We start from the raw sequence: 21030 nt of genomic DNA on the forward strand, positions 1-21030 counted from the left end.
CAAAATGCGGCCAAATTATTTTGGTTTGGGCCCGTGTCCACTCAGAACCGGACGGGCTAAATTCACTTACAGCCAACAGAAACTTTCATTCTTGGTTCTGAATCCATGTTACAGGAGTAAAAGGCCAATGTCTGACCCATCGCCCCAACTCGGCCCCCTGATTTCCCTAATATTCAGTTACTAGAAGTGGTAAGTTATCCTGCAGGGTTATGTAGTGATATCACTACTGCACAACACCATGACTACTTTATTAGTCTTAAGGGTTACTAACCGCCATCAAGTTCTTAGAATCATAGGATTTTATAGCTCAGGAGGAGACCATTTGGTCCAGCACACCTGTGCTGTCTCTCTGAAAGAACTATTCCACTTCATCAGAAACTTTCCCCTTTTCAGATAAATTTTCTTTTGAAAAAGTTTATCCATTTCCATTTAAAGCTATTCTGGATTCTGCTTCCATCACTGCTTCTCCATTCATTAACGTTCTCCCAAACTCTCCCTTTGTTCTTTTGGAGATCTTAAATCTATGCCCTTTAGTTACCAGTGGCAATAGTTTCTGTTTAGTTATCTTACTAAAATCCCACACAACTTGAACATTTCTAATCAAGCCTCCTCTTAAGTTTCTTGTTCTAGTGAAAAGCCACAGGTTTTCTAGTCTCTCCTAAGTAGCATCTTAGTAACTCTCTTCTGCACCCTTTCAATGACCTTGACATTATTTCGAAAGTAGGGCATGCACAACTGGACACAATATTCTAACTATAGCCTAGTTGGTGATTGCATTCCCTTTTGGCTTTTGTACTCTATGTCCCCATTTATAAAACTTTGGCTCTCGTATGCTTCACCTCTTCCAAAAAAAACAATTTTAGCAATTTATCCTCAGATTTTTAAAGATGAAAGCTAACTCTGTTAAACTTTCAAGTGTTTGCCTCAAGTCCCCATCAGAATTTTGGAAACCAATGAACAGCTCCCAATGTCCCTAAAGAGAGCCAGTGCTTGATGAAAAAAAAGTCACCTCTAAACTTTGGTTAAAATCCAAACAAAAAGTCCTTTAAAAAGTGTGGCCATGCCAAGTTAGTGCTGGTGGGCAGGTTTACGAGCGCACAGTCACTATTTATAGTGGCGTTCACGTGGTGAGACCACACCGCTATTGTGTCCTTTAGAAGTTCCAGTATGTGAAAATCTCTTACCAAGACCGCTCTGTTTCACGTCAGACAGCTGCCGGGAATAGGGAGGAGCCAGCAGCCGGTATCCGCCGAACTTCGACGAACTTTCCGACAGCACCTGTCAACGAAAGAGAGGCTTTGCATAAAGAGAAGCAGCCGATCCAGGGCTTCAGCAATTGCCGACCCGACCATTAGCTTCGAGAAGGCCTGCCCTCTTAAACAGCGAGTGTGCTCCTGCAGCATTAAGAGTGGCACGCACGTCACAACCACGGGGAAAAAACCCCTTCAGACAGAGGAAGACATGTAGTCCGAGGAACGTTTACACTGGGAGTGCAGCTCTCTCTCTCTCTCTCTCTCTGCCCCTCAACTGCACTCAATATAAATAACCTTACCCTCAGACACACAACAACCTTGTGGACTTACGAAAATGTGTGCTGATTAATCAACTAATTATGCCAAGTCAGCTGTGGCTCAGTGGGTAGCACTATCTGAGTCAGAAGGTTGAGAGTTTAAGACCCAGGTAATGAGCACAAAAATCCAGGCCGACTCTCCCAGTGCAGTCGGAGGGGCAGTGCTGAGGGAGCGCCGCACTGTCGGAGGGGCAGTGCTGAGGGAGCGCCGCACTGTCGGAGGGGCTGTCTTTCGGATGAGACATTAAACCGAGGCCCTGTCTGCCCTCTCAGGTGGACGTAAAAGATCCCATGGCACTATTTCAAAGAAGAGCAGGGGAGTTCTCCCCGATGTCCTGGGGCCAATATTTATCCCTCAATCAACATAACAAAAACAGATTATCTGGCCATTATCACATTGCTGTTTGTGGGAGCTTGCTGTGTGCAAATTGGTTGCTGAGTTTCCTATATTACAAGTGACTATAATCTAAAAAGTACTTCATTGGCTGTAAAGTGCTTTGGGACGTCCTTGAGCTCATGAAAGGCGCCATATAAATGCAAGTCTTTCTTTTGATCAAATCAAGTGTCTTTTGTTGTGTAACCTTAAGTTGAGCCGCTGAACCCACTTTGTCAGAACCACTTGACAGTCGGGACTCCGCCGTTCACAGTGGAGTCCAGCTCCTAGACAGAAAGTGGGGTTAACATTTTCTGTAAGTACTGTGTACCTCTATAAAGGTCCCCTTTCATGAGAACATAAGAAATAGGAGCAGGAGTCGGCCATTTGGCCCCTCGAGCCTGCTCCGCCATTCGATAAGATCATGGCTGATCTGATCATGGACTCAGCTCCACTTCCCTGTCCGCTCCCCATAAGACTTTACTCCCTTATCGCTCAAAAATCTGTCCATCTCCGCCTTAAATATATTCAATGACCCAGCCTCCACAGCTCTCTGGGGCAGAGAATTCCATAAATTTACAATCCTCAGAAGAAATTCCTCCTCATCTCAGTTTTAAATAGTCGGCCCCTTATTCTGGAACAGTTATGAGATTTAAAAAAAAATAAATTAAACTGTTAATGAAATTCTTCAAATGTTGAGTGTTTATGATGGAATCATAATGTGGGTAAAATCCCAGCCTCGCGTGTCCGTACGGATTACATATGGACCTGGTGAGGCCTCGCAAAAGCCGGTTTTCACCGCGCAATGTGCATGTGCCCAAAACCAGCTTTTCCGATCTGTCAAGATTTCACTTATCAGATCCTCTGCATCCCCACAGGGAGGACATTCGTGTGGGAGATTGGGCTATTTGCCCAACTCAAGCCTAGCGACTGACCTTCAAACTCTTATGCCTGGTAAAAGCATGCGTATAGCTTACTTTTACCAGCTTAAGAGTTTTAAAACACATAAAAATTAAATTTAAATACACATTTATAGAGTAAAAACCCTGTCCATTAAGCCAAGTTTATTTTAAACCCTATTAAAGCACATTAAACAAAAACAAAATAATATATTTTTTTTCTAAAACATTTAATTAACTTTAATTTCAATTAACTTTAAATATGTGAGGTGTTTTTTTTTTTATTATGTTGTGTTTTTGTGTTTTAGGGTGTTATTCTCATTGATAGTAATGGTGGGAACTCGGAGAAACGGAGCCCTGATTACTATCAATGAGAATACTGCAGAGTGATTGATGATCCAGGCCCACGTGACTCCAGCCTTTCGTACGTGCGAGGAAGTCCTCTCTCCATACACTACATTTCGAATCAAAGGCACCTCCGGGACCACCAGGTATATTTGTAGAAAGATTTCGGGTCGGAGGTGTTTGTCCGAAGGAAGCCTCCGACCGAATTTTAGACCCAATATGTTTATTTGTAAAAATAATAAATGACAAAGACAGCTTAGCCAGTAGTAACTAAACTGTCTCTATATTCTATAATTACAACTAAAGGTCTAAATCAACGTATAAATCACTGACCTATCTGTAGCTTGCTTCTAAGAGTATAGATGTGGATTTTGATTTAACATTGACTCGAATGAGTAAAAGTTGGGCTTGCTTTCGTTGGAAAGGTAACTAGGGTTTTCAGTGTAGAGGCTACGGTCGTGTAGTGGTTGTGTTACTGGACTAACAATCCAGAGGTCTGACTAATAATCCGGGGAATGTGATTTCAAATCCCACCGTGGGACAGTGTGAGAATTTGCAATCAGTTTTTAGATGCCTCTGTAAATTAAAAGCTGGTATCGGTAAAAGTGACCATGAAGCTGTTGGATGGTCGTAAAATCCCGACTGGTTCACTATCATAGAATAGAATGATAGACATTTACAGCACAGGAGGAGGAGGCCATTCGGCCCATCGTGTCCGCACCGACCAACCAAGAGCTACCCAGCCTAATCCCACTTTCCAGCTCTAGGTCCGTAGCCCTGTAGGTTACGGCACTTCTGGTGCACATCCAAGTACTTTTTAAATGTGGTGAGGGTTTCTGCCTCTACCACCCTTTCAGGCAGCGAGTTCCAGACCCCCACCCTCTGGATGAAAAAAGGTCCCCAACTCCCCTCTAATCCGCCTACCAATTACTTTAAAATCTATGCCCCCTGGTTATTGACCTCTCTTCCTCTCCATCCTATCTCGGCACCTCATAATTGTATACACCTCAATTAGGTCTCCCCTCGGTCTCTTCTGTTTCAAAGAAAACAACTCCAGCCTATCCAATCTTTCCTCATAGCTACAATTTTCCAGTCCGGGCAGCATCCTCGTTATATATGCACCACTTCACATTCAGGGAAGGAAACCTGCCGACCTTACCGAGTCTGGGTCCATATCTGACTCCAGTCCCCTGAACTGAATGTGAGCTAGCAAACGTCTAAAAATAAAGCTCATCACAACCTTCTCAGGGCCACTAGGGATGGGCAATAAATGCCGGCCTTACCAGCAACGCACACATCCCCAGAATTATTTATTTTTTTCATTATGAAGAGAATTGATCCTACAAATAATTCACTGTGGTGAAAGGTTCAAATAGTGGAGAACAGAAGTTAAATATTTATTAAGTTAGTTGTAAAAAGTGAAGTCAGAGGGACTTTTCCACCCAAAATCTATGAGTCGTGGAATAAAGTGACCAGGGAAGGACATTGAAGTGGACGGTATAAATGGGTTCAAGGGACAATTAGTTGCGTTGCTGGTAAGAGAGGAGCTGAGTTATATGATTTGAAGGCGAGTGCTCTATGAAAAGGGAACAGACTTGTTGGGCCCAATGGACTTGTTGTGGTCTTTGGAATCTTCCAGCCTCGGCTGGAGTAGTGCGTCCAATCCCATACTTTAGGAAGGATGTCAAGGCCTTGGAAAGGGTGCAGAGGCGATTTACAAGAATGGTACCAGGGTTGAGGGACTTGAGTCATGTGGAGAGACCGGAGAAGCCGGGATTATTCTCCTTGGGAGCAGAGAGGTCATTCTAGATGAGCGCCAAATGTGAAGCGGCACGTGTACTCTTTTCAAATCCCTCGCCATCATTTACCTCCATGGAGCCCATCTTCCTTGCCTTGGTCAGAGCGGACTTCCTGTGCACGTGGAAGGGTTCCACCGGCTGAGGCAAGGCGGGAAGAAATCCGTCCCCGTCATCACTGCCCCGATTCTCCGACAGATCCTCCATGCTGCCCTGGTCAGTCTTGGAGCCCCCTTCGTTCTACGGAAGAAATAAACATCATTACAACGATTTCTCTCTCTCATTTTCTCCCTTTTCCATTTTTTTTTGCGGCCTCTTTTTAAAAATCTTTTTCTCTCTTTTGTCGGGCAAATGTTCGTGATGCGCCAACTCAAAAACAGCTCAATTAATAACTGTGTGGAAATGTATATTTATCTAAGCTGATACCACACGGTATTTTTGTGCCCTTTTTAATATATAACAAAATGGAGTCCTGGTCCTTCCAGAAATTTCTGCAACAAGCAGTCGGCTTGCATAAACAGCTAAACCTGGCTTGAAATGGCTGATGTCTCCTAGCTGTCTGGTGGCTAAGTCCTGCTGAGACAAGTACCCCCCCCTCCCCCATGGTGCTCTCCTATTGTCTACACAACACCAGTTCCACTCCACCCCACCCTTTTCAAAGTCCTCAAACCACCAGCCATTATCTCTTGTAGAGACCTCATCCATTTGATGCAAAAAGATAACTGACCAGGAAACTGGACAATCCTGACACAATGCAAGGCAGGTAATAGCTCATTACCACACTCTCATCGAGTAATGGCCGGCTGGCCAACTAATAACCCTGACAAAAGGAAACATCTAGAAACCCATGTCAGGACAAGGATGTAGTAATTAACTCTTTATCTGTATTCACTGACTGTGAGACAGAGCCAATACACAGGGAGAGGCCATAACTTGGGTTTTACTGTATAAATATCTCGTGAAACTGTACCATTTCGGAGGTGTTCACTTAGCCATTGACTGAGTGTGACCTTTCCCTCGCTAGCTAGTTGGCGGTGAGGAGGGCCTTACCCGTCAGAGCGTTCATGCACAGCCGACATCTCAGCAGCACGGCACGGTGCCCCCGAGTCGGTTGTGGGGCGGACGAGACTGTTACCCATCTCCTTCAGGATTGCCCCTTTGCAAGGCAGGTTTGGAAAGAGATGCAGTGGTTGCTGTCGAGGTTCATCCCGAGCAGCTCCGTAACACAGGACTCTGTGCTCTACGGGCTGTTCCCAGGGACACACACCGAGACAGACATCACCTGCTGCTGGAGGGCCATCGACTCGGTCAAAGACGCTCTTTGGTCTTGCCGAAACTTGCTGGTCTTCCAGAGCAAGGAGATGTCCATGGCCGAGTATTGCAGACTGGCGCAATCCAAGATCCAGGATTACGTGCTAAGGGACGCACTTAAAATTGGTGCAGTTGCCACAAAGGCACGGTGGGGAAGGGCCACAGTTTAAAGCCCTTCTGCCACAGTAAACCCAGGGGCAGGAATCAGTACAAAACTCCCCTCGGGCCGTACTTGTAACTTCTTTTTTGTGTACATGGAGCACCATGATCTGTAAACACCTATGTAGTGCCATGTACAATGCAAGGTCTGTTTCGTGATACACGTTGGAAAGGAAAAGTGTAGATGTACCGTCACCCATTCCGTGTACTGTATAGTGACACATGTAATGTAATTTGTCGAATGTACTACAATGTATCCCGTATTGTACCGAATTGTACTTGAACTAAAAAGCAAGGAAATGTATCGAACGGAACTGCCGTCAGCACCCAAATGTAGTGTATGGGATTGCTGACCGCAGCTAAATGTACTGAACTGCTTTTGAATGTACTGTACAAATTTTTATATGAATAAAGTATATTTTGAAATTAAAATTTTTTTTTCCCTTGCTAGCAAGTAAAATAAAGAAACTTCTGCCGGAGCTGAAGGTGTCTGAGTCGTTTATCGGAGGTCGAGATTTCGACAACTGCTCGTGAGGATGTAACAGGAAGTTGAGCAATTTATTCATTGTTTTCGTTTGTAAATAGCTGCCAATCCCAAACTGGCAAACAATCTGTACATTAAACTGGTGGAATAATTGGATAAATACTTGAAGGGGGAAATTTGCAGGGGTGGGGGGAGTGGGACTAAGTGAATAGCTCTTTCAAAGAGTGGCAAAGGCTGAATGAGCTCCTGCTGCACTGCGATTTTATGAATGATTTTGCCCAGCAACAATGGTATCAAAATGAGCCGAAAAAATTCTTCCATGAGTGAAGCTGCTTTTTAAACCTCTCGTGTACCTGGACAGAATCAAGGCACATACCAAGACAAATCTCAAGACAAAATTGCTTAATTACCATAAGCAGAGTACAAAAAAAAGTTTAAAGACTTGCATTTCTATAGCGCCTTTCATGATCTCAGGACGTCCCAAAGCGCTTTACAGCCACTGAAACACTTTTGAAGTGTAGTCACTGTTGTAATGTATGAAATGCAGCAGGCAATTTGCGCACAGCAAGCTCCCACAAACAACCGGGTAATCTGTTTCAGGCGTTGGTTCAGGGTTAAATGATGGCCAGGACGCTGGGGAGAACTCCCATGCTCTTCTTTGAATCTTTTACATCCACCAGAGAGTGCAGACGGGACCTCGGTTTAACGTCTAATCCGAAAGACAGCACCTCTGACAGTGTAGTGGAGCTCCCTCAGTACTGCACTGGAGTGTCAGTGTGGATTTTGCACAATAATCTCTGGAGTGGGACTTGAACCCACAACCTTCTGACTCAAAGGCAAGTGTGCTGCCCACTGAGCCATGGCTGACTTAAACTCATTTTTCTTTGGAGAATTTGAATGCTTGAAATGTTATCTTTTGAAGTGTTCACACCTATGTTTGAATCAAGAATAAGTATCAGCCATGGGTAGCTCTCTCACATCGGAGTCAGAAGGTTGTGGGTTTAAGTCCCACTCCAGGGACTTGAGCACAAAAAATAAATCTAGGCTGACACTCCCAGTGCAGTGCTGAGGGAGTGCTGCACTGTCGGAGGTGCCGTCTTTCGGATGAGACAGTAATCCGCTCGAAGAGCAGGGGAGTTCTCAGTGGCCAATATTTATCCCTCAATCAACATTAAAAAAAAACAGATTATCTGGTCATTATCACATCCCTGTGTGTGGGAGCTTGCTGTGCACAAATTGGCTGCCGCGTTTCCTACATTACAACAGTGACTACACTCCAAAAGTACTTCATTGGCTGCAAAGCGCTTTGAGACGCCCGGCGGTCGTGAAAGGCGCTATAGAAATGCAAGTCTTTCTTTCTTGAAGGAAGTGCAGAAAAACGGGCTTTTTTTTTTGTAGTTAAAAGAAGGATTATGTAAACACAGTCAGCTACGTCTTTGACGATAGAAATTAACCAAGGGGTCCCATTGGGATTTACCTCGGCTGATGCAGGCCGAAATCCAGACCCTGTGGGGGCGTTTTCATCTTCATCGCAACCTTTAGCCCCTGGGCTGAAATGGAGTTCCACATGGAACCGCTCTTCGGAAGAAGGGTCCTGTTACAAAAACAGCAAAATACTTCCAAATTAGGTTGCCTATATTACATTAATCAAGTCGATAAAGCGGTTGTAAAAGGCACACGAGACCCTGAGCTTTATAAATAGGGGAATTGAGTACAATAGCAAGGAAGTTATGCTAAACCTTTATAAATCACTGGTTAGGCTCCAGCTGGAGTATTGTGTCCAATTCTGGGCACCGCCCAATGGGAAGGACATCAAGGCCTTACCGAGATGGCGCAGAGGAGATTGACCAGAATGGTCCCAGGGATGAGGGACTTCAGTTATGGGGTGAGACTGGAGAAGCTGGGGTTGTTCTCCTTACAGCAGAGAAGGTTAGGGGGAGATTTAATAGAAGCGTTCAAAATTATGAGGAGTTTTGATAAGAGTGGATAAGGAGAAACTGTTTCGACTGGCAGAATGGTCAGTAACCAGAGGACACCGATTCAAAATAATTGGCAAAAAAGCCAAGGGGGAGATGAGGAGAATTACGCAGCGAGTTGTGATGATCTGTAGTGCACTGCCTGAAATGGTGGTGGAAGCAGATTCAATAGAAACTCACAAAAGGAAGTTGGATAAATACTTGAAAAGGTGAAATCGGCAGGACTATGGGGAAAGGTGCAGGGCTGTGGGATAGCTCTTTCAAAGAGCTCGCACAGGCACAATGGCTAAATGGCCTCCTGCGGTGCTGTACAATTCTATAAACTGGAGTGGCTGCAAGAGAGGGCCTCCCATTTAATACTGCCAGCGTGGCTTTAATTGGGCCAGGGGGATCTGTTCCCTTTAGGCAGGTTGATAAGCGATATATAATATGAAAAGGGTAGCGAAAGACCCATTGTTGCCACCCTTCTGATAGATGATGCAATCCCATGTCCCAGCCTCCCCAATCCCGAGTGGCAACAAATCCCGGGGAAGACAAAATCAAAAGGAAAAAGTGGTGGCCAATTTCAACAAAACAAACAACCTGTATTTATATAGCATCTTTAATGTAGTAAAATGTTTCAGGAAGAACTGAACATTTGCAGGGCTAGAGAGAAAGAGCAGGGGGAGTGAGATTAATTAGATGAGTATAGGTCCAACCTGAAGCAAGGTTGAGCAGGCTGAGCCTATACTCAGAGTTTAGAAGAATGAGAGATGATCTTATTGAGACAAATAAGATACTGAGGGGGCTCGACAGAGAGAATGTTTCCATTCGTGGGGGAATCTAGAACTCGGGAGTAGTTTCAGAATAAGGGATCGTCCATTTAGAACTAAGATGAGGAGGAATTTCTTCTCTGAGGCTTGTAAATCTGTGGAATTCTCTGCCCCAGGGAGCTGTAGAGGCTGGGTCATTGAATATATTTAAGGTGGAGGTCGACAGAGTTTTGAACGATAAGGGAGTGAAGGGTTATGGGGAGCGGGCAGGGAAGTGGAGCTGAGCCCAAGATCAGATCAGCCGCGATCTTATTGAATGGCGGAGCAGGCTCGAGGGGCCAAATGGCCGACTCCTGCTCCTATTTCTTATGTTCTTATGATAGCTCTTTCAAAGCCGGCACAGGCACAATGGGCCGAACGGCCTCTTTCTGTGCTGGAATATTCTATGATAACTGAAATTCCTCTCAGAATCCCGGATTCAACCAAGCAAACTTCAGGATACCATAGTTCCCCTTGGGACATCACGACTCATAAGAACATAAGAATTAGGAACAGGAGTAGGCCATCTAGCCCCTCGAGCCTGCTCCGCCATTCAATAAGATCATGGCTGATCTGACCGTGGACTCAGCTCCACTTACCCGCCCACTCCCCGTAACCCTTAATTCCCTTATTGGTTAAAAATCTATCTATCTGTGATTTGAAAACATTCAATGAGCTAGCCTCAACTGCTTCCTTGGGCAGAGAATTCCACAGATTCACAACCCTCTGGGAGAAGAAATTCCTTCTCAACTCAGTTTTAAATTGGTTTCTCCATATTTTGAGGCTGTGCCCCCTAGTTCTAGTCTCCCCGACCAGTGGAAACAACCTCTCTGCCTCTATCTTGTCTATCCCTTTCATGATTTTTAATGTTTCTATAAGATCACCCCTCATCCTTCTGAACTCCAAGGAGTAAAGACCCAGTCTACTCAATCTATCATCATAAGGTAACCCCCTCATTTCTGGAATCAGCCAAGTGAATCGTCTCTGTACCCCTTCCAAAGCTAGTATATCCTTCCTTAAGTAAGGTGACCAAAACTGCACGCAGTACTCCAGGTGCGGCCTTACCAATACCCTGTACAGTTGCAGCAGGACCTCCCTGCTTTTGTACTCTATCCCTCTCGCAATGAAGGCCAACATTCCATTCACCTTCCTGATTACCTGCTGCACCTGCAAACTAACTTTTTGGGATTCATGCACAAGGACCCCCAGGTCCCTCTGCAACTCAGCATGTTGTAATTTCTCCCCATTCAAATAATATTCTCTTTTACTGTTTTTTTTCCCCCAAGGTGGATGACCTCACACTTTCCGACATTGTATTCCATCTGCCAAACCTTAGCCCATTCGCTTAACCTATCCAAATCTCCTTGCAGCCTCTCTGTGTCCTCTACACAACCCGCTTTCCCACTAATCTTAGTGTCATCTGCAAATTTTGTTGCACTACACTCTGTCCCCTCTTCTAGGTCATCTATGTATATTGTAAACAGTTGTGGTCCCAGCACTGATCCCTGTGGCACACCACTAACCACTGATTTCCAACCGGAAAAGGACCCATTTATCCCGACTCTCTGCTTTCTGTTCGCCAGCCAATTCTCTATCCATGCTAATACATTTCCTCTGACTCCGCGTACCTTTATCTTCTGCAGTAACCTTTTGTGTGGCACCTTATCGAATGCCTTTTGGAAATCTAAATACACCACATCCATCCGTACACCTCTATCCACCATGCTCGTTATATCCTCAAAGAATTCCAGTAAGTTAGTTAAACATGATTTCCCTTTCATGAATCCATGCTGCGTCTGCTTGATTGCACTATTCCTATCCAGATGTCCCGCTATTTCTTCCTTAATGATAGTTTCAAGCATTTTTCCCACTACAGATGTTAAACTAGCCGACCTATAGTTACCTGCCTTTTGCCTGCCCCCTTTTTTAAACAGAGGCGTTACATTAGCTGCTTTCCAATCCGCTGGTACCTCCCCAGAGTCCAGAGAATTTTGGTAGATTATAACGAATGCATCTGCTATAACTTCCGCCATCTCTTTTAATACCCTGGGATGCATTTCATCAGGACCAGGGGACTTGTCTACCTACTGTCCAGCACTACCCCCTAGTGATAGTGATTGTCTCAAGATCCTCCCTTCCCACATTCCTGTGGCCTGCAAATTTTGGCATGGTTTTTGTGTCTTCCACTGTGAAGACGGAAGCAAAATAATTGTTTAAGGTCTCAGCCATTTCCACATTTCCCATTATTAAATCCCCCTTCTCATCTTCTAAGGGACCAACATTTACTTTAGTCACTCTTTTCCGTTTTATATATCTGTAAAAGCTTTTACTATCTGTTTTTATGTTTTGCGCAAGTTTACCTTCGTAATCTATCTTCCCTTTCTTTATTGCTTTTTCAGTCATTCTTTGCTGTTGCTTAAAATTTTTCCAATCCTCTAGTTTCCCACTCCTCTAGTTTCCCACTAACCTTGGCCACCTTATACGCATTGGTCTTTGATTTGATACTTTCCTTTATTTCCTTGGTTATCCACAGCTGGTTATCCCTTCTCTTGCCGCCCTTCTTTTTCACTGGAATATATTTTTGTTGCGCACTATGAAAGAGCTCCTTAAAAGTCCTCCACTGTTCCTCAATTGTGCCACCGTTTAGTCCTCGTTTCCAGTCTACTTTAGCCAACTCTGCCCTCATCCCACTGTAGTCCCCTTTGTTTAAGCATAGTACGCTCGTTTCTGACACAACTTCCTCATCCTCAATTTGTATTACAAATTTAACCATACTGTGATCACTCATTCCGAGAGGATCTTTTACGAGGAGATCGTTTATTTTTCCTGTCTCATTACACAGGACCAGATCTAAGATGGCTTGCTCCCTTGTAGGTTCTGTTACATACTGTTCTAAGAAACTAATATCATCCCCTCTCCAGTGTCCTCATGAGCATGGCAGAATTCAGAATTTGATGAGGAGTAAGTGACCTTTTACAGGAGAATCACTTAGATACACTGAAGGTGCCAAGAGCAATCATTTTCAAAATGAACCCAACGGCTGATTTATGAAATTTGCTCTGGAATCTGGGGGTCAAGTGTTTAAAGTTATTGAGATGACAAGTTAAACAATAAAGAACGCCCAAGTATATTGAGGCAAGAATGAAGTCCAACGGCTTTGAGACTGAACCCATTAGATCCAGTCCTTCAATCATTGCAGTGTTACCCGCACTAGTATAATACACCTAAAGGTATTTATTGTTTGCTCAATCACTGTTTGAGCCAGTATATTAGAAAATTCTCCAACAACATACAGCTCTGATGGAGCTGCTTTTCTCTGCCCTACAGTAAAGACTTCAAAGGGGCAACCACTCGCCAACCTGCACAACTGTAAATAAACATTTATTTTATTCAATATAAAACCAAAAGCTTTCTCTCTCTCTCCAATATATTAAAATGAAAACAAAATTGGAATTTATATTCTTTGCAGCTCCAATGACTTTCACCTATACGGTGTTCGTCATATAGACAAAAAACAACACAGGTTCTTTTCAGGCGAGAGGTGGACGTGGAATTGGAAGATGCTGGGGGACGCGATCAGTAACACGGGCAAAGGTGGTACATTTTTAGGAAGCCTTTAAAGGAGCAGAGGGAGGCAAGAAGAATGAACGTGCATTTATATAGTGACTTTCACATCTTCGGAACATCCTTAAGATAATTGGCAAAAAATCCAGAGAGGGAGAGGAGGAGAATTATTATTATTTTTTTTTTACACAGCGAGTTGTGATCTGGAACGTGCTGCTGCCTGAAAGGGCAGTGGAAGGAGATTCAATAGTGACTTTCAAAAGCGAACTGGATAAATACTCAAAAAGGAAAAATTTGCAGGGCTACGGGAAAAGAGCGGGGGAGTGGGTGGAACTGGACAGCTCTTTCAGAGAGCCGGCACAGGCACGATGGGCCAAATGGCCTTCTTCTGTGCTGCGTGATTCTAAAAGGTCATAACTAAGAGATGACTTTCTGAATGGGTAGTCACGACTGTTATTCAGTCAGATTAATCAGTCAGTCAGTAAACACTCATAAAATTCAGCTAGTCTCATAAGCTGCATTCGCATCTCACACCATCAGTGCATTGAGTCGAAATTCTGACTATTATTTGGCATTACAGACATGTGAACTTTTCCTAATTAACACCAACATATTTCAGTTGGCTACGGCAGTGACCAAATTGGGTCATATGGATCAGAAAGACTCGGTTCAGTCCCTGCTCTGTGTGGTGAAGTAGCTCCTCTTAGCATATTCACCACAACTGGGACACAAAGTCGTCTCCGCTTAGGCGGGGGGGCAGGCGAGGGTCCAATCAGCCGGGGTTCCTGTACCCGATTAGTATGCATTGCCCACTGCTGGCAAGTGCACAGATGAACATTAGCTTGGGATTTGTCGGCAATGTCCTTCTGTAGTTGAATAGCCTGCAGATGCGCACTGTCCAGGCTCGTGTCTGAAGGTGGCCACTTGGGAACGGTGCTGGAGTGTTGCTGATGCTGGAGGAACTGTATCCCAGCGGGAAATGGTGTCTCCAGGAGAGGAAGGGAAAAGTCAAACTAACTAACCCCCTTCCTCTTCACTTCCACTGCGCTGAATCGAGCGGAAAAGGGGATATTTTCGAAGACTGTACCTTATTGTTATCCTCATACAACATAATAACGATCTGAGTCATGTAATTCAGTTCCGGGACTGCCCCGAGATAGTCCATGGCTCTCTTCCACTGCTGATCCTTAAGCTCCTGAGAATCAGAGGGGAAAGTCCATTAATTCAAGTTGGAAATGGTTGAAGAATATTCTGTGACAGGTCGAGAGTGGGGAGGTGGAGGGGCTCCCATTGAGGGGGGGGGGGGGCGGGAGGGGGAGGGGCGCCCATTGGGGGGTGGGGGGCGGCTCCCATTGGGGGGCGGGAGGGGCTCCGATTGGGGGGGGGGGGGGCGGGAGGGGGAGGGGCTCCCATTGGGGGGGGTGGGGGGAAGGGAGGGACAATTAATCAAAAGATGTGTTTCTCTCAATGTTTCCGGTGTAGGTAGCACCGACTGAGGAAAGCCCGATCTTGTGAATGTAAAACTACTTACGCCCAGGAGACCTCCATAACGAAAAAAGCTGAGCAAAGAATGGACGTGGCTTTCACTGGTGAAATATAACCGTGTTCGCACGTGGCGTCCGGGAGACATCACCCCTCTGGAATAGCTAAACACAACAGGTAGCGAATGAGCCGAGCAGTGTTAAAACAAAGAAAGAAAAGGCAGACTTGCATTTCTAAAGCGCCTTTCACAACCTCAGGACGTCCCAAAGCGTTTTACAGCCAATGAAGTACCTTCGGAGTCACTGTTGTAATGTGGGAACCGCAGCAGCCAATTTGCGCACAGCAAGCTCCCACAAACAGCAACGTGATCATGACCGGATACTCTGTTTTAGTGATGTTGATCGAGGGATAAATATTGGCCCCAGGACACTGGGGAAAACTTCCCTGCTCTTCTTAGAAATAGTGCCATGGGATCTTTTACGTCCTCCTGAGAGCAGACAGGGCCTCGGTTTGAAGTGTCATCCGAAAGACAGTCCCTCCGACAGTGCGATGCTCCCTCAGCACTGCACTGGAGTGTCAGCCTAGATTTATGTGCTCAAGTTCCTGGAGTGGGACTTGAACCCACAACCTTCTGAGTCAGAAGCGAGAGTGCTGCCCACTGAGCCACGGCGGACACCACAAACAACCTCTATTTTATCTGCTGCCACCCCTCCCAACAATTTCCCTCCACCTCTCCTAAACAACAACAACTTGTATTTATATATGTAGGGAAACCTCCCAAGGTGCTTCAAAGAGGCCTAAATCAGATAAAATTGGATGCCGAGACAAAGGAGAGAATAGTACGAGTGTGACCGAATGCTTGGTGAAAGTGGTGGGTTTTAAGGAGGGCCTGAAAGAGGACAGGTTTTGGGAGAAGGGGCCGATTCTTTCCGAGGTACTGTTCCTCAGTGACTATAGGTCTTCCAGTGCCTTGCCCAGGTGACTATTTTCATCTGGCAGCCCAGGCGTGGATTATCGGCAAACTGTTTGACCAGGAGGGGAATCGCAGCTCATATTATTCTTACCTAGTGCCACAGCACATGCCAATCTTTAGTGGTGCTTCCAATTGGGAACCCTGACTGATTCCACCTCCTCCCCACCACCTCCCTAACCCAGTTGTAGCCTTCCAATCGCTGCCTCAGAAAAGATTAACTAACTTTGCATGGACTGGGAATTGAACCTCATGGTCACACCGGGGCAGCTTCTTCACCCACATTTACCATTGGGGACCAGATCACAAACTTCCCCTTTCTCGCACAGCAGCTCTAGCATTGCTCCCGTATTCGGACTCTGCCTTTTAACACACAAAGCTGAAATTAAAGACCTGCAACCCGCCCAACTCAACTCTCAGAACCTTACAGCGCAGGAGGCCGCCATTCGGCCCATCGTGCCTGTGCTGGCCCTTTGAAAGAGCGATCCAGTTAGTCCCACTTCCCCCCTCTGCTCTTTCCTCACAGCCCTGCAAGTATTTATCCAATCCCCATTTGAAAGTTACTACTGAATCTGCTTCCACTTCCCTTTCAGGCAGCGCGTTCCAGATCACAACACGCTGCGTAAAAAAAAAATCTCCTTCTCCTCCTCCCCCCCCGCCCCCCCCTCCCTTGGTTCTTTTGCTAACATTTTACGCTTTAAAAAAAAATTAAATGTTTCAGATTCACAACCCTTTTTTGCAAGACTTTCCCTCCAGAAACAAAAAGCCGACAGTGGATGGATTTAGAACATCGTTTCATCAAGTGCACGGGGGCACTTTGGAAGCAACAACGGCTGTCTTACAGTGGGTGCAGTTTGTTGACGGATTCATCCTCGTGCGTCCGCTGTAAATCCAGCTGCATCTTCTTGATCAGCGGAAGGCAGTAGGCGTAGGCGATGTCCAACTTCTCCTCCTTGTTAATACCGTATTCCTGCGGAAAGCGCAACAGAATGAGTGGTTTGAGGTGCGGCAGCCCGGTAAACCGGACACGTGATCAGACCCAGCATTCTCTGCAGACAAGGACCTGATGGAGGGTCTACACTCGATAGAGCACAATAAAGAAGTTATGGTAAATATGTACACGGTCGTGGTTTGACCACAGTTAGATTCCTGGCCGCTCCATTACAGAAAGCAAATTAAAGCCACAGAGAGTGTACAGGGCAGAAACCATAGTTCTGAGGAGAGATTCAAAAGTCTGGGACTATTTCACTAGAGTGAAGAAGGCCAAGACAGGATTTAATAAGAGATTTTTAAAATTATGATGGGTTTTAATCGAGTGAGTAATGAAAGACTATTTTCTCCGATTGCAGAGTCAGTGACAAGGAGCCATCAATCTAAAACCATCACGAAGGGATTGAGGGAGGAGATTAGTTGGAATGTCATTACTCTGGGATGTTGGAATACTTTGCCACAGGTAGCAATTAAGGCAAGGAGCGCTACATCTTTTAAGGGACGAATGGATAACAGGGCTACAGGGCTCCGAGGAGAGCGTGGGGCAGTGGGATTAGTTTTGCATTACTCTTGCAAAGAGCCGGCACAGATACGATGGGCTGAATGGCCTTCTCTCGTGCTGCAAGCTTCGACTAACCTGTGGTTTTCTTTTCAGATGCCGACACACCTGTACATTTCCAGCACGGTCGGATTTTATTTCAGGTGTGTGGTTATTTTACTCTCACCAGCTATCTCCCTTTTACTGCAGAACGGACTCTGCCACTTCTGAGCTTGGCACGGGTCCAGCAATAAACCAATCCCACCACCACCACAACAACAACTGGCATTTATATAGTGCCTTGAATGCTGTGAAACATCCCAAGGGCGTTTTACAGGAGAGTAATCAGACAAAAATATGACACCGAGCCACACAGAGATATCTGGTCAAAGCAATATGTTTTAAGGAGCATCTTAAAAAGGAGAGAGAAGTGGAGAGGTTTAGGCAGGTGTTGATTTGGAAGAGCAGCTATACAGACTGTGGGCTGATTTTGCCAATGTCTCTGACCCAGTCACCCCCTTCCCTACTTCCCACCTCAAACATTCCCGATACCCCTTTATGTTGCTGTGTACTCCTGGAGGATGCACCTGTGCCTGTGATGGGGTCACGCTGCCCCAGCAGAGGGGGGGGGGGCGGGGGCACACCATACCAACAGAGGGGGGTGGTCACGCTGCCCCAGCAGAGGGAACCAAGATGGTTTTTTGAGAGCTGCACAACAGCCAGTCATTTATTTCTGGGTTGAGCAATAAGCAAACATTCCTCCAGCATAGAATGAGAAAGACTTGCATTTATATAGCACCTTTCACAACCACCAGACGTTGCAAAGTGCTTTACAGCCAATGAAGTACTTTTGGAGTGTACTCACTGATGTAATGTGGGCAACGCGGCAGCCAATTTGCGCACAGCAAACTCCCACAAACAGCAATGTGATAATGACCAGATAATTTGTTTTTTTAATGATGTTGATTGAGGGATAAATATTGGCCCCAGGACACCGGAGAGAACTCCCCTGCTCTTCTTTGAAATAGTGCCATGGGATCTTTTACGCCCACCCGAGTGGGCAGACGTCTCATCCGAAAGCCAGCAGTTCCAACAGTGCAGCACTCCCACGGTACTGCACTGGAGTGTTGGCCTAGATTTTTGTGCTCAAGTTCCTGGAGTGGGACTTGAACCCATAATCGCCTGACTCAGAGGCGAGAGAGCTACCCACTGAGCCACGGATCGAAAGCATGTACCCGGTGTTGTAAGCACCTTGCTAATAACACCAGTGTGCCAGCGCAGCTTGAGGAAGAGAGTGTTTGAAGACCAGGACCTCAAATCTAAGGCGAAGGGACTAACCTCCATGGGCTGCCTTTCATTGAAGGGATGGTGGAGGTCAGGAACCCACAAGGGATAGTTTTACAACTTCCTGTTCCTGATGGGACAGCCCAATAGCGGATATTGGAAATGTGCTATTTCGTGACGAGTTAAATGAACGATGAGGGGATCAGAGGCAGGCCATGCCTGAATTTCTGGTATTTAAGTTTCTCCAATGGAGGTGTGAAGTTGGACTATTACCCTTATCTGGCACCAAGTTTATGGTCTACAGGGCTGTCGTGATACCTGCCCTCCTGTATGGTTCAGAGATGTGAACCATGTACAGTAGACACCTCAAAGCACTGGAGAAGTACCACCAGTGCTACCTCTACAAGATCCTGCCAATTCCCTGGGAGGATAGACACACCAACGTCTGCGTCCTCGCTCAGGCCAACGTCCGCAGCAGTGAAGCACTGACCACACTCGACCAACTCAGTTGGGTGGGCAACATCGTCCGCATGCCCGACACGAGACTCCCAAAGCAAGCGCTCTACTCGGAACTCCTACACGGCAAACAAGGCCCAGGTGGGCAGAGGAAATGTTTCAAGGACACCCTCAAAGCCTCCCTGATAAAGTGCAACATCCCCACCGACACCTGGGAGTCCCTGGCCAAAGACCACCCTAAGTGGAGGAAGAGCATCCGGGAGGGCGCTGAGCACCTAGAGTCTCGTCGCCGAGAGCATGCAGAAATCAAGCGCAGAAAACGTGCGGCAAACCAGTTCCACCCACCCTTTCCTTCAACCACTGTCTGTCCTACCTGTGACAGAGACTGTAATTTCCTTATTGGACTGTACAGCCACCTGAGAACGCACTTTTAGAGTGGAAGCAAGTCTTCCTCGATTTTGAAGGACTGCCTATGATGATGGATGGAATAACACAAAGCAAGAGGGTAAAAAGAAACTCCCCCTCTCCCCCACCCCCAGGGCTCTGCCCTCCCTGACCCCGATATCTCACCCAGTGTTCACAGACATGCACTTTTTCAGCGCGGGTCACTGAATATTGATCAGGACTTCAAGGTTAAAGGAGAGACTTTTGATGCTTGGTTTGGATATCAGAAATTTCCAGTCAGCTCATTAATAAAGCAGACCTCAAGGTCATCTCCTGGAGCTCTGAAGTGAGAAATACTGAGAGACATGGGGGCAAGCGGGAAAGAGAAGGGCTTTTATTCCCAGAGCGATGGGGAAGAGCGACGGCAAAAATCACATCAACTCCATTATCTTGCGAATTCTACCCTGCGCAAATCAGCTTTATAATTCATTTTCAATTAATTCATTTATTAACATGGGAACGTGAGTAAAGGAGGGGAAGCGTTAATGAGATTACCTGGTCTGAACTAACCCCAATTATAATCCCACATTGCAACAATCGAGCTAGTGGCATTCCCAGAACACGTCGCTCACTGCAATATTCCCATCTGGGAGCTGGAGACAGAGATGTACACACTGCCCCTTGCCAGGAAGGTGTGTAAACAATTCCTGTCAGCCAGAATTTATAGATATATGTATAAATAATATATAATTTATACATACACATAGATATACAGCGAGCTATAGAGAGAGAGAGAGAGAGAGAGAGGGGGCGCGAGAGAGAGAGAGAGGGGGCGCGAGAGAGAGAGGGGGCGCGAGAGAGAGAGAGAGGCGGCGCGAGAGAGAGAGAGAGAGAGAGAGAGGGGGCGCGAGAGAGAGAGAGAGAGAGAGAGGGGGCGCGAGAGAGAGAGAGAGAGAGGGGGCGCGAGAGAGAGAGAGAGAGAGAGAGAGAGGGGGCGCGAGAGAGAGAGAGAGAGAGAGAGAGAGGGGGCGCGAGAGAGAGAGAGGGGGGGCGCGAGAGAGAGAGAGAGGGGGCGCGAGAGAGAGAGAGAGAGGGGCGCGAGAGAGAGAGAGAGAGGGGGCGCGAGAGAGAGAGAGAGAGGGGGCGCGAGAGAGAGAGAGAGAGGGGGCGCGAGAGAGAGAGAGAGAGGGGGCGCGAGAGAGAGAGAGAGAGGGGGCGCGAGAGAGAGAGAGAGAGGGGGCGCGAGAGAGAGAGAGAGAGGGGGCGCGAGAGAGAGAGAGAGAGGGGGCGCGAGAGAGAGAGAGAGAGGGGGCGCGAGAGAGAGAGAGAGAGGGGGCGCGAGAGAGAGAGAGAGAGGGGGCGCGAGAGAGAGAGAGAGAGGGGGCCGAGAGAGAGAGAGAGGGGGCGCGAGAGAGAGAGAGAGGGGGCGCGAGAGAGAGAGAGAGAGGGGGCGCGAGAGAGAGAGAGAGGGGGCGCGAGAGAGAGAGAGAGGGGGCGCGAGAGAGAGAGAGAGGGGGCGCGAGAGAGAGAGGGAGGGGCGCGAGAGAGAGAGAGAGGGGGCGCGAGAGAGAGAGGGGGCGCGAGAGAGAGAGGGAGGGGCGCGAGAGAGAGAGGGAGGGGGCGCGAGAGAGAGAGGGAGGGGGCGCGAGAGAGAGAGG

The 21030-nt window shown here is 46.7% G+C and overlaps 1 protein-coding gene across 7 annotated transcripts in view; it reads right to left on the reverse strand.

Annotated features, from left to right (window-relative positions):
• The window catches only part of ppip5k1a (diphosphoinositol pentakisphosphate kinase 1a), a 173860-nt gene that overhangs the window by 61995 nt on the left and 90835 nt on the right, over positions 1–21030 (reverse strand). For 6 of the 7 annotated variants that reach the window (XM_070864960.1, XM_070864958.1, XM_070864957.1 and 3 more), the window contains exons 20-25: positions 16563–16690; positions 14800–14914; positions 14356–14463; positions 8415–8531; positions 5056–5223; positions 1185–1278 (exon numbers count right to left, since the gene is read on the reverse strand). In XM_070864960.1, coding sequence (XP_070721061.1) covers positions 1185–1278; positions 5056–5223; positions 8415–8531; positions 14356–14463; positions 14800–14914; positions 16563–16690 — 730 coding nt within the window. The remainder of the gene's footprint in view (positions 1–1184; positions 1279–5055; positions 5224–8414; positions 8532–14355; positions 14464–14799; positions 14915–16562; positions 16691–21030) is intronic. The other variant, XM_070864956.1, reaches the window with a different exon arrangement.

Source organism: Pristiophorus japonicus, chromosome 21 (genome assembly GCF_044704955.1).
Source record: "Pristiophorus japonicus isolate sPriJap1 chromosome 21, sPriJap1.hap1, whole genome shotgun sequence".
In the NCBI taxonomy this organism is placed as follows: Eukaryota; Metazoa; Chordata; class Chondrichthyes; family Pristiophoridae; genus Pristiophorus; species Pristiophorus japonicus.